Source organism: Lithobates pipiens, unplaced genomic scaffold (genome assembly GCF_037356315.1).
Source record: "Lithobates pipiens isolate NorthernLeopardFrog02 unplaced genomic scaffold, aLitPip1_a1.2 Scaffold_3, whole genome shotgun sequence".
Classification (NCBI taxonomy): Eukaryota; Metazoa; Chordata; class Amphibia; order Anura; family Ranidae; genus Lithobates; species Lithobates pipiens.
The window spans coordinates 222,616,960-222,630,821 of record NW_027507790.1 but is presented as its reverse complement, the minus strand read 5'-3'; the positions used below and the strand labels follow the sequence as shown (position 1 = coordinate 222,630,821).

Genomic DNA, 13,862 nt, shown 5'->3' with positions numbered 1-13,862 from the left:
GAAAACAAAGCCCAAAACTGATGAGTTAATCCCTATGTATCCAAAACTAAAAGAAAAAATATCTTTAGAATTTAAAGTTAGGTTATATGAATACATGTGTGGGTAACTGTTTAAATGGCAGGGCTGCCTGATATTCCCAGCCTGATTCGAACCTTGTCTTCTGCTATCTGAACAGCTGGATATCACACAGGGAAACTAATTTCTCTTTTGAATTTTTTAATCTACATATTACATATCATTCTGTTGAATAGTGTACACATATTGTATATTTTTACTGCATCCTGGTTAAGCAAATTATAATAGAAGAAAATAATACAACTAGAAATTAGTAGAATTTGCAGAAACAGCAGTTTGATAGAACGAGTCCTAAATTTTTCTCTGCGGGTGGGATTTTGATAGTCCACTCGGTTTATTGTGAACTAAAATAAGGGCTTTTCTGTGTTTTAATAAATAGGAGCAATAGAAAACTCAATGACATTTACTTAAATGTATTACAAAATAGAGCTAAAAAAAAAACCCCAATAAAGAGGTTTTTGCCCTAAACAAGAAAATAAATGATTTATTTACCGTATCAACTGCAGTTTGACAAGAAAGAATCTGATTGCTGTCAGTTTTTAGTATTAGGCTTCATGTACACTGCTGCGGGTAATCGGATGTTCAGAGGCAGTTGGCTGTTTTTTTCAGCTGACCCTGAACTCATCCAATGTTATCTTATGTGTACATGTACACAGGTTCGTTTAATGTCGTTTTTAGGCAGTTGTGTTTAGAGGGTTTTCTTTGAAGGCAAAAGTTTTGGTTATATACATTTTTTGTTTTTGACTATTTTGAAAAAAAAAAATTTTTTTTTTCAAACGCTTATAAAGGCAAACGTGGCAAAATGGCACTAAATGCAGCATGTAAACGAGGCAAAATGGACGTTTTAAATGTGAATTTTTATCGGTCAAGTTAAATCGTTCACGAGAGCTTGTAAAAACGTCCCATGTACCTTAAGCCTTAGCCCTTGTACACACGGTCGGAGATGCCGACAACCAAATCCGTCGGATTTTGTCCGATGGATCTTGTCCGAAACTGTTGCATACATACGGTCGGACAAAGTTGTTGGAAAATCCGATCTTTCAGAACGTGATGACGTAATTTCGTTACGATGGGACTACGTTCAGGCTAGTAGCCAATAGCTTTGATGTAGGAATTTGATCTGAGCATGCGTGGCACTTTGTCCGATCGGAATTCTCTACACATGATCGGAGTATGTCCGATCGGAGCAGTTTGTCGGAAAATATTTCCTGCAAGTTGGAAAATTTGGTCCGACGGATATTCCGACAGAAACAGTCCGATGCATACCACACACAGTCGGAATATGCGACAAACCGCTCCGATCAGACACATTCCGACGGAATCTCCGACCGTGTGTACAAGGGCTAACAGTGACAATGTCTGTGAAAAGGACTCATTCACACTCCCCTCTCCAGCAATCCTACCTCCATTGTAGGCTATAGTAAAATACCCAGTGTCAGCTGGTTTCGGGGGCCTAGAGGGAGTGATGACATTACGCCCTCGGTCATGTGATCATGTTGAGGCTAGCAACTGATTACATGGGAGAAGGTCAAATACTGCTGGGGAGGATTGCTGAAGAGGTATCAGTTGGTTGAAGGGAAGGGGCTTGCAACGTGAATAAGAAAAATAACAGTATTTCTTTAAAGACATAAAGGAAAAAGAACTCAAAAAAAGAAGACTGAGAACTACTAATATATGCAATGTCAACCCATAAAATCAAACTGAAATCAGGGGTCTTATTTTTCTTATATGCAACTATTATTATTGCTGTCTAAGCTAGAACTGCATATTCAGTTAACTTTGAGTGTCACAACTTCAAAACAATATATCCAGCATGGATATGCCTGTGAAACTGAGCCCTTTCTCCAAAAAAATATATATAACTGTATAAAAACTGTCATTGTTCAGGGACAACACAGAGAAGAGAGCAGCACATCATCCTTAATGATGGGAGCTACATTACCCTGTACCACTGATAATATGTATGCACCAAATACATATTTTCAGCTGTCTTCATTTACTGTGGAAATCTGCTATTCACCACAGAAAAAGTGTATTAAAAAATAAAATCACCTTTACACATCTCCTTCCTCTTCCAGGCTTGGTGCTCTGAGGTGGAGGGCTAATAGTTATAGGGTCAGAAGAATGTGGGCTGACATTGCCGCTCTTGTGACTGAAATTCCCCTCTGAGTTCTTTAAGCCATTTTGCACATCCCCTGCTTTGGATGAGCAGTCACTAAATGGATTTGGTTTAGGTCTGCTTAGAGAACCATTTTCTTTGTGTCCTAGCACGCCATTTTGAGTCCTTGCAACAGGAGCAGACTGGTTACCATTAAAAGGCCACTGGTCTGACTTTTGCTCCTGTTTACCGGAATGGCTAGTTATTTGGTCAAACTGCTGCCCAAACTCAATGTCGTCAGTTAGATTCCCATTGCTGTCGGGCCCGTTCCTTAGGCTTTTTGCGTTTTCAGTTTCACGATTGACAGATTTAGAAGAATCATGTGGAGAAGAAGTTGATTGATCTGCAGTTGCAAAAGGATCATCACTAAAAGGATCTGGATTAGGTGCAGGAAAAAAGTTGAGATTGGTGGAAAATGGGTTTTCAGATGAGAAAGGTGACCGTGCTTTGGGATGAGGAACAGAAGAACAAGAGTGGGTGAAAGGATTTCCTTTAATGCAGTTTTGATTGGTGTCGATTTCAGTGTGTAAATCCACTAACAGGATATCGTTACTTTCCTAACGATGCGGGAAGAAATGAGATGAAACATTAGCAAGGCAAAAGTGCAAATCACCAAAGAAAGCAGAACAAAGCACAATATACACATAGATCAACATAAATTCCACTTATTTTAGTCAAGACGAAAAGCAATTAAAGCAGACCTTTGGAACTCTACCCTTTATGGCAAGGAGATCTCCCTTACATTTGGTCCAGGACATGACAGTCAGGGCTCTACTGGGAGCTAGACTTCCTGGTTTCTTTGTCTGGAATGCATTTTCCATATACTCCTTGCAAAAGACTAGTGACCATTAAAATATATGTAGAAACTTGCTGGAGTCCTAGTTTCTACAAGGAATTTATGGAAGAAGAACTCCAGGTTGTGCAGCTCACAACAGAACACTATCTATCACAGTAGAGCTGAAGGTGGGAGGTTTAAGCTCTTGTGAACTCCAGCAAGGAGATCTTTCCTCACTTCCAACCTGTAAAAAGCACAATTGAAAGTGTCAAAGTAGCCATAGGTAGGAAAATGTCAGATTTTATCTTCCTCAGAAAACGTAGAAGAGATGGTGAAACTCACATTTACCTTTTTTTTTTTTTTTATGAACCCACTGAAGGGTTTGCTGTCCACTATAAAACTTATTGTCCACGGTCCCTTTTTGCATTTTTATAATAAACAGTTTAGGTTAAGGTATAAAATGTTTACAGCATTTACCTGTAAAAGCTCTTTTTGAGGTGGGCCTGGACCAGGGTGGGACAGGGGGGAAGGTCTGGTGCACCGTCAGAGCCTACAGCTGAAAGAGGCAGCTAGCTGAAAAGGACCATGATGATGGCATAGAACCTGTGTAGCACCCAAACTGCAGACTGCAGGGGGACAAAGCTACATTTGCTGTGCGGGTACTTTGAAGAGCATTACAGCACTAAGTAAAGAAAAAAATCATGGAGGGCGAGGGTAGTTGAATGCCACTTTAAGATGTGCTGTGTTTGGCAGTAACTAACCAGACCATATCTTTCCCAATTTTAACACTGGCCACATATGTTACAATATAACTGTCAAATCTCTAAACAGTCTCCTTTACAAACTAAGGTCCTTGTCTCACATTCATACATACACATACCAGGTTCAATTTATACAGGAGCCAATTAACCTACCAGCATGTCTTTGGAGTGTGGGAGGAAACCAGTGTACCCAGTGGAAACCCATGCAAGCACAGGGAGAACATGGAACTTTCTGCAGGTACACTAGCTGCTATTAAAAAGTATATATTATATATTTAATGATTTATTTATGAAAACAGTGGTGTGTTAATGTGCGTCTTTCTTATCTGCCTGTATTTTTGCTTTAAATAGAAACAATTGAGTACTGTCCATGATACTTTGAAAAAGACCTTGAAAAAGGGGAAATACCCCGAAAGCTTGTCCTGAAAAATAGTATGTTAGTGAAAATAAAAAAAAGTATCACGGACAGTACTCAATTGTTTCTGTCCCAAATGCTACAATCACCTCAAGGCTTTAAATAGGATTTCCCACTGCCTGATTGGATCTTAGAGAGGGAGAAATCGTGAAGCCCACACAAAGGTTCCCGAAGCACAAGAGAGAATTGGCAAGGGTCCAATGTATATCTTTACTAATTCTTTTTTTCTTCACTTTAAGGCTTATATATGCATACCTGCCAGTTTACACAATCGGAATTGAACCTTGAGTCAGGTAAATGGATTTGCTTATCTCTAGTACGCATTTATTTTCTAGAACATCTGCAATGTGACAAGCTGCATACAGCTTGCTTGTACTGTTGAGAAATAAATACTTTGTTGGACAATAGCTGGTACAAGGTCAAGAACACTTTTGCTACAAACATAAAAAATTCTTTCATAAATGTTCCTTACAATCTCTGATGCCAGTTTTTACATCTAAAGTGCCTTGCAAATGTATTAACCGCCTTGGCTTTTTACCTATTTTGTTACATTACAGCATTCAGTTCAATGTTTTTTTAATCTGAATTATATGTGATGGATCAGAACACAATAGTCTAAATTGGTAAAGTAAAATTAGAAAAATATATACATAAAACTTTTTCAGAAACAAAAAAAAATGATAATTGGCATGTGCGTATGTTTTGGTGTGAAGCCCATAAAAAGCTCTGGTGCAACCAATTACCTTCAGAAGTCACATAATTAGTGAAATGATATTTAGGTGTCACATGATCTCTCATTACATATATACACCTTTTTGAAAGGCCCCAGAGGCTGAAAAACCTAAGCAAGAGGCACCACTAACCAAACACTGCCATGAAGACCAAGGAACAAGTCAGGTTATAAAAAAATATCCAAATCTTTGATGGTCCCTAGGGGCACCATCAAATCTATCATAACCAGATGGAAAGAACATGGCACAACAGCAAACCTGCCAAGAGACGGCCACACACCAAAACTCATGGAGCGGGCAAGAAGGGCATTAATCAGAGCTGGATGAGCTGCAGGGTTCCACAGCAGAGATTGGAGTACCTGTACATAGGACGACAATAATCCATACGCTCTATGGAGTTGGTCTTTATGACAGAGTGGCCAGAAGAAAGCCCTTACTTTCAGCAAAAAACAAAATGGCATGTTCTGAGTTTGCGAAAAGGCATGTGGGAGACTCCCAAAATGTATGGAGGAAGGTGCTCTGGTCTGATGAGACTAAAATTTAACTTTTTGGCCATCAAAGAAAATGATATGTCTGGCGCAAACCCAACACATCACATCACCCAAAGAACACCATCCCCACAGTGAAACATGGTGGTGGTAGGATCATGCTATGGGGATGTTTTTCAGCAGTTGGGACTGGGAGACTGGTCAGAGTTGAGGGAAAGATGGGTGGTGCTAAATACAGGGATATTCTTGAGAAAAAACTGTACCACTCTGTGTGTGATTTGAGGCTATGACGGAGGTTCACCTTCCAGCAGGACAATGTCCCCAAACACACTGCTAAAGCAACACTTGAGTGGCTTAAAGAGAAACATGTAAATGTGTTGGAATGGACTAGCCAAAAGCCCAGACCTCAATCCGATAGAAAATCTGTGGTCAGACTTAAAGATTGCTGTTCATGAGTGCAAACCATCCAACTTAAAGGAGCAGGAGTAGTTTTGCAATGAGGAATGGGCAAAAATCCCAGCAGTAAGATGTGGCAAGTTCATAGAAACTTATCCAAAGCGACTTGGAGCTATGATAGCCACAAAAGGTGGCTCTACAAAGTATTGACTTTAGGGGGTGAATAGTTATGCACATTGACTTTTTCTGTTATTTTGTCCTATTTGTTGTTTGCTTCACAAAGTCAAAAACATCTTCAAAGTTGTGGGCATGTTCTGTAAATTAAATGATGCAAATCCTCAAACAATCCATGTTAATTCCAGGTTGTGAGGCAACAAAACATGAAAAATGCCAAGGGGGGTGAATACTTTTGCAAGGCACTGTATGATTACACATTGTGCATGCATCTTGAGCAATGTGCATCAGGTGAACTTTGATAGCTAATTCTCTATTAAACAAACTCCTGACTTACTGTAATCACATGGGAGAGGGTTAATCAATAGCATTTCTTATTACAAAGTAACTCGGTCAAGCAGATTTAAAGAATCATGTGTCAGCTTTTGGATATGTGAAAATTTCTGCTTATGTTTCAATCGTACAACTAACCCATCTTTTGTGTAGCACTTACTGGACCAGAATATCTAATATACAGTGGCTTTAAATGCTCTGGGTCTAGGGAGCTATAGGAAGGAAGTCTGGAGAACTTGGAGGCCAGTGGAGTTTGTGGTTCCCCCACATTGGGTGGCCAGTGACACTGAACCAGCTGTGAATTAATAAATTATATCATATTGAGAACCAGTGAGGAGACCTTTGATTGCCTGTCTAACTGGGACTCGGCTCTAGGAAGCAAGGGTCACCATTTTTCTCCTTTAAAATCCTTCCAGTAAGAAGAATGAGCTAATTTCCTTCTTGGACGGATGCAATAATAGACTGTTGTAGAGCTTAACCCAAGGAGAAGCTGGCTGATGGAAGAGCATTGCCTGGGAGGAGAGCCATGACCTTTATTCTTTAGTACATCAGGGAAGGGCACCCCCTACTATTGGGCCCCTCAAGGTACACCACTGTTTGAACAGAACTGCTGAATGATTAATTGAGGGATGTTGATTTAATAGACGTTGTAATAAAATGAAGTTGGACTGAGCCCATGGCTGTTTCTTGTATCTGAAGTGAAACCTTGGTAACCTTGTTGCTGTGAAGTGGGATAGCACTCTCTTAAGCTTATGCTAGACTGTACATTTTATGAAGTAACCACATGGAGAAAAAGGATACAGCTGTACCCAACTTACCCAACTGTATGCAAAAACTGGTCGGGCTAGGGGATGTAGTAGATGGGGAAGTATGAACCTCTTCTGGAACCATGTGCAAGACACTGGGCCCCATGCAGTGCATGTCCAAGCCAGAGGAGTGGCACAAGATTGACCAGGAGTATGGTAAGTGTGTGTCATAGGGCACACCGTATCTTAGGTACATATATGTAAAGGTAGAGAAGAGTATTTAGAGGGCTGTAAACTATGAGCTAGGCCTTAATCTGCTGTTTTAGATGTGCCATGGTGTAAGTCATGTGGGTGACCGTCATGGTTGGGGGCCCCGTCTACACACATAATACATCAACAGGCTTTATGCCATTCACAAGTACTACACACTATGCCATCCCCCTAAGATCTGCCCACTATGATTCACAGAGGGAGGCTCCTAATTCCTTTTGATTGTCCCTTAGGCTCTCTGGAGGTTTTCCTGAGTGTGGCTCAGGGTTAAATTTCAGTATCATTAGCGGTAACTCCGAGCCACACTCGGGATTGCATTGCAGGATCTTGGTACATGTTACTTACCTTGTCCCCCCGCTGTGTCAGCAGGCTGTGTCCTCCACCCAATGCCTCTGTGGGCCGGGCTCCGTTTCCTGCGAACATCGCAATGCCTGGGGGGCGGAGCCCGGCGGCAAATTCAAAAAGTACATTTATAACACATACAGTACACTGTAATCTTACAGATTACATTACTGTATGAAATCATTTCACATCCCTTTTGTCCCTAGTGCTTTGTCCAGTGCCCTGCATGTAGTTTTATATTATATATACTGTTCTTTCTGCCTGGAAAGTTGAGATTGTCCATGGCAACCAAAAAGTGTCCCTTTTACGTCAAAAGTGGTTTTAGACCAGTTAGAAAACAGTGATAGTAAATTAGAATCACTCGCAGAATTGAGCGATAGTGATTTGTGGGGAAATTAATTTTATTATTATTATATTATTCATTTTTATATTTATTTATAGTTATTTATTGTATTATAATTTATGATTTTGTGTTTCAAACTTTATCATACCAGGGATGTCTACTAAACTCTTGTTGGACAGATTTAAGTGTGTTACTAAGAATTACAAGCCTACAATATAAAACGCCAAATTTCTATGCAAAACAATTGTACTGCTTTGAGTCGCAAAAATCTGACATAATCATACCACCAGGGTGGCTACAGGATCCCAGGTCAGACACTGTGGCAATGGAACCATTGTCAAGTTTTCTCATCTATACAGGCTCCATTAAAGACGTTTACCTTGACTTCATGTCCTGCTGGCAATGTTTTTGGAAGAAAGGAAATTAGGGAAAATTGGCAACAGGGACACAGATAGAAATACAAATTCCCTTTCTCTACTAAAAAATGGTGTCTATCTCTGCTGCTATTGGAGAGTTTCCCTCCTTTCCTGACTGGTAAAATTTACCAGCAGGGCAGGAAGTGAAAGGGAGCACTGGATAGCATTAAAAACCTGACTGAGGTTCTAACCATTCCCTACTCCATCCCAAACTAAGAAAACATTTAGGATCGACACATATGTATTTTAAAGCGGAGTTCCATCCAAAAGTGGAACTTCTGCTCATTTGTCTCCTCTCCCCCTCCGATGCCTCAACTGGCACCTTTCAGGGGGGAGGGGGGGGAAAGGATACCTGTCTTTGACAGGTATCCTGTTCCAACTTCCGGGAGTCCGGACTACGGCCCATGATTCCACCATGGGGCTCCCTCCTCCTCCCTCCTCCTCTCCCTGTCGCCGGGCCAGTAGGAGAGAGGAGCGGGGTCTTCTGCATGCACAGTAGGGTTCCCAGCGTGAAGCTGTACGACTACACTGCCGCGTTCCCTTATCTGTAATGGCGGCGACAGCACCCGACAGCTAATGGAAACATAAGCTGCGGTGCCGATATCGCTGGACTCCAGGACAGGCAATTGTCCTATTCTTAAAAGCCAGCAGCTGCATGCCTGGGGTATTGCCCAAATACCAGCTGTATGCCACTTACCCAAATACCACCTTACCTTATTCAAATAATTAAGCCAGACATGGCTTAAAAGGCCCTAGCAGCCCTTTATTACAAAAACCAACCATAAAAACACTTTAATGCATAATAAAAAATGTACGACCCCTATGACCTCTGCCTGCTGCTACGACACTGTGGAATCCCGTCTTTGATGACACTAACAGAATGGAACTAAATAAACATACCACTGCCTACCACATCACAATGGGGCAGGAGAATCTTGTCCCTTGCTGTCCTAAAGTCCAAGTGATACTAAAAGATTGCCACCCACCTAGTAACCCCCTAGGACCACCCTATCCACACCCTGCCCCACCCTAATATCCTCCAATGGGGTAATAATAATTAACCCTCCCTAATTATCATCCCTCCTATTAGCTAAACTTATTTTTCAAACCCCCACCTTACTGTAGCCTTTTAGGACAAACCCCATCATGTAGGCCCTACGCTTATGCTGCGCCTGAGCTCCTGGCCTATACTGTATGTGTAGCTGCTGGCTTTTAATTTTTGTTTTCTTTTTTGGGTGGAACACCACTTTCAAGGGTTAGTTTACCCTTTCATAAAAAACAAAATGGTGAATTAACTCACAACAACCTCCCCACACCCTGCGGCACTTAGCTCCTTCGATGACTATCTTCTGCCGTCCACACCAGCTGGTATAGTTGTCCACAGAAGTACACATCCTGAAGGTTGTGTAGCATCATAATGCTTGCAATGGTGAGCAGGCATTGGTCAGAGGCAGCATGTTACCATGCTGACTAATGAGACTCTCTGAATCCTATTTGTTCCAGGACGGCATCCCGGAAGAAAGAAGCGTGCAGCAGAAGAACGCAGATCTCAGATCCCCGGACCACTACGTAAGCTGGTGTAGGCAGTGCAAGATATTCATCCAAGGAGGTAAATGCAGTGGGGAGTGCGCATTAAGGGAAAAAACACGTCCTGCCTTTACAATCACGTTAAGAAAAACGATGTTTGTTCAGCTATGTCCTTGGGAGGCTGATTCTGAAATGGGAGTGTCTGTGTTCATTCTAATCAACTGATGCACTTAGAAAATTAAAGTGTCTGCATCCTTTTGGAATTAACCCTTGGGGCATATCTCACCAAAAAATGCAATTCCTATTGCAGAGGTTGTCATACATAAGCAACAGCACAAAAATCTACCAAAATATAGCTTTACATCTTTTCTCTAGAAAATGTGCTGTCATCATATTCATTTCCTCTTGGAAGTCTGACAAACCATCACTACATTCCCTTGATGATGAATAAATACTGAGTGCTTGTTATCATTGAGAAATAAAATGATGTCTATCCCCAGCTTTCCTATACGTCTTGGTTAAAACTGTATTGAATCAGTAAATATATTTAGGTTCAAAAAGGAAATTAATTTAATTCTTAATCTAAATGAACATTAGGAGTTAATTAGGAATTCCATTGAAAGTGTTCTGGTTATTGTTGTTAAGAAAAGTATCTAATTTAAGAAGTGACTTAAAAAAAATGGTTGATCAATGTACAGGGGATTTTGAAGGTATTTTAACAAACTTTGCAGCAAATTCCTACCTTATGCTGCTCTGAACAAACATCTGTTCATGTTCTTTCAGACTGATTCTGAATAGAAGGGTCTGGATCATTATAATCCCCTGATGCACTCAGTGTTCCAGTGAAAAAAGCTACAGTGCTTGCATCAGAAGTATTTAATCATTACGGAGTATCTCATTCAAACTGAAATTCCTATTGCAGGCCATTCCTAAAATGTGGCTTGTATCTTGCTGCAGACTTTTGGGAAAATGCCTAAGGCAATCGCTCAAGTAGTAAATTACATTTTTAGAGGCTTTCTGTGCACCAACTGTACACAGAACACCTTCAGGTTGCCATATTGCATTGAAGGTTAAAACAAAGGTTAAACCATGTTAAAACTCACAGTACATATCTGGTAGAAAATCATGGCTGCTGGAGGTGCTCACAGCACTGGAGAAGTTGCGGGACCCTGGGGGTATAAGGCCTAAATGATGTCAGCTTGGGGGAGCACTGCCTCTACATCTACTCCAGCCCTGTGAGCCCCTTTAGCGGCCGTGATTTGCTACCAGATATGTACTGTGAGTTCTAAACTGACCACTAGATGGCGCTGTAATACCTTTCTACACACACAGGAGCAGTGGGGGGGAAACCGCTTGCGGTTCGGACAGGAATCACACCTCATTCCTGTTCAAATCGCATGCGATTCATTGCAGTGCAATTTGCATCCATTCATTTTGTATAGACACAAATCAGTACCACAAAATATCAGTTACAGTATCAGGAGCATTTGGGCAAGTACCAATACTCACTAAAATGCCTGGTATTGGTCCCAGTATCAGTGCATCCCTATTACTTAATAATTGTGTATATTATTTTGGAAAAGACTACTTGGCTGGCTATCATGCTGATCTCCTGCTTCTATATTTCTGAGACATTAACAAGTCAGACTCCTGATTAAGGTCAATAACTTGGTGGCCATGCACGCTTCGGTAAATGTTTGACTTCTTTTTCTGACCAATCTGTTTTGATTAATCTATAATTGACAACCCATTTGATCAATACGTAAAACAAGTGGATTTGGATCGATAGTTAAGATAAGATCGTAACTTGTGATCATTTATTATCATATTAGTTATATCATTTCATTACTGTATCTGATCAATCAAATACAATTGCATTCATGAACAAAGTATCTTGGTGCTGCTGATCAATGCAAAACAATCAATGATTTCCTGTCATGGCTGATCAGCTCAGTTTGATCAAATGAGATCTAAATCATGTCTAAATAAGCTACTTTTATATAAGTGAATTATAAATGACTTTTGCATCCAACACACTTTTATATATATATCAGATGCTGGTCCAGTGGCGGCCCATCCATTAGGGTCACCGCCTCCCCCCCTTATCCATGCACCCGGCCCCTATACTACATGCAGGGCACCGCGTGCATGGATTCCAATGTGTTTATCTTTTTTTTTTTTAAGAAGCACATGGTTAGAGTCAGAGGCTCTAATTGGCTTCAAAAAGGGTGGGCTTGTGTGACAGTTGTGTGACATCAGCGAATTAATATTTGCTAATGTCTTCCTGTTTCTCCTCCTGGGCAATCAGGAAGCGGGCCCTGAGACCCAATTGGCTGGGAGTCCTAAGACCCGATTGGCTGCGAGTTCTGACTCCTGATTGGCTGGGAAGAGAAGTGACCACCAGGATTTAGGAGGAGATGCAGAGAGAGAAACGGCCATCTGGATGGGGTAAGTGCAGGGCTTGCGGGGGACCTGGCGGGAACAGGCACTCTATCGAGTGACGGGGGTGTGGTAGCAGCATTCTAGCATTGGAGTGGTGAGTTTATGTGGTTGGTTAGCTGGATGGAGGGGCTGAGGGCCAACCCCCCACCCAAGAAAATTGAGCACCAGCCGCTACTACGCTGGTACCCTTGCCATGTGGTCTGGATCCTCCCACTGGCCTATATTCAATACTGTGTCCAGCAGCGATGTAGGAGCCATGGGAGCAAACACAGCGGGCAATAGGGGGGACCAGGCATCTACCAGGTTTGCATTTAAGCCAAGGAAATCAGTTTGAGCAACTAGCCTTATCAGACTGCGATCAGCAATGACATCTCCCTGTAGTTTTGCCTTGACAGTCTTATAATACTCAAAATATAATAACTAAGTGAATTGATAACTTGGGTCTAATAGGTAAGCAGGAGGACTGAGTATGAAGTGATGTCAACAGCACATTAGTTGGAGAAATATATAGAGTGGAGATGATGGGGCGGTGTGCACTATATGAAGCGGCCAAGGTAAAAACTTACTAAAGGCAAGGTAATTGATGCTTCTGAAGAGCAGTGGCCTAAACAACCTCTTGAAGCATTCAGCATTAGTGGAAAGTGTAATGTAGAGAAGAAAAGTTTCAAACTAGGTCGTGTATACAAATGCATTTGTGCTTTGCAAATGTCCAACTCGGATAAAACCTTTCCGAAAGAGATGGAATATGATGTTAACATTTTATATTGCTTCTATTTCCACCTATGGAAATTCAGAGTAAATGCCTTTTAAAAGTTAGATAAACGGATAGTAAAAAACATTGTTATAAAAAATAAGTACTTTGTATGGCTGCCACGGAAGTTATAATATATGAAAAAGAAATGTAAAAATATAATAAGAGCACCACAATGCTAACCCATTTATCTTTGAAAGCACCTAAAGCATGCCTTCTTCTGAGTCAAATTTTAAAGTATGTTACACCCCCCCCCCCCCCAATGACTGTTCCCAACTTTGTGGGAACAGTTTGGGGATGGCCCCTTCCTGTTCCAACATGACTGCGCACCAGTGTACAAAGCAAGGTCCATAAAGACATGGATGAGTGAGTTTGGGGTGGAGGAACTTGACTGGCCTGAACAGAGTCCAGACCTCAACCTAATACAACATCTTTGGGATATATTAGAACGAAGACTGTGAACCAGGCCTCCTCATCCAACATCAGTGCCTGACCTCACAAATGCACTTCTGGAAGAATGGTCAAACCTTCCCATAGACACACTCCTAAACCTTGTGCCTTCCCAGAAGAGTTGAAGCTGTTATAGCTGCAACTCAATACTGAACCCTGCGGACTAAGACTGGGATGCCATTAAAGTTCATGTGTGTGTGTAAAGGCAAGTGTCCCAATACTTTTGACAATATTGGTATTTTAATGTACATAAGTCATTAGGATGGTAC

General features: G+C 41.3%; 1 protein-coding gene across 5 annotated transcripts in view; it reads right to left on the bottom strand.

Annotated features, from left to right (window-relative positions):
• DAB2 (DAB adaptor protein 2) overlaps positions 1-13,862 on the bottom strand; it is a 257,161-nt gene that overhangs the window by 36,216 nt on the left and 207,083 nt on the right. For 4 of the 5 annotated variants that reach the window (XR_013263963.1, XM_077462815.1, XM_077462816.1 and 1 more), the window contains one exon: positions 2,128-2,790. The exons of the other annotated variant lie outside the window; for it this stretch is intronic. Coding sequence is in view for 3 of the 4 variants with exons in the window: in XM_077462815.1 (XP_077318941.1) it covers positions 2,128-2,790 (663 nt within the window). In the remaining variant the exon portion in view is untranslated. The remainder of the gene's footprint in view (positions 1-2,127; positions 2,791-13,862) is intronic. 5 annotated transcript variants of the gene reach the window in all.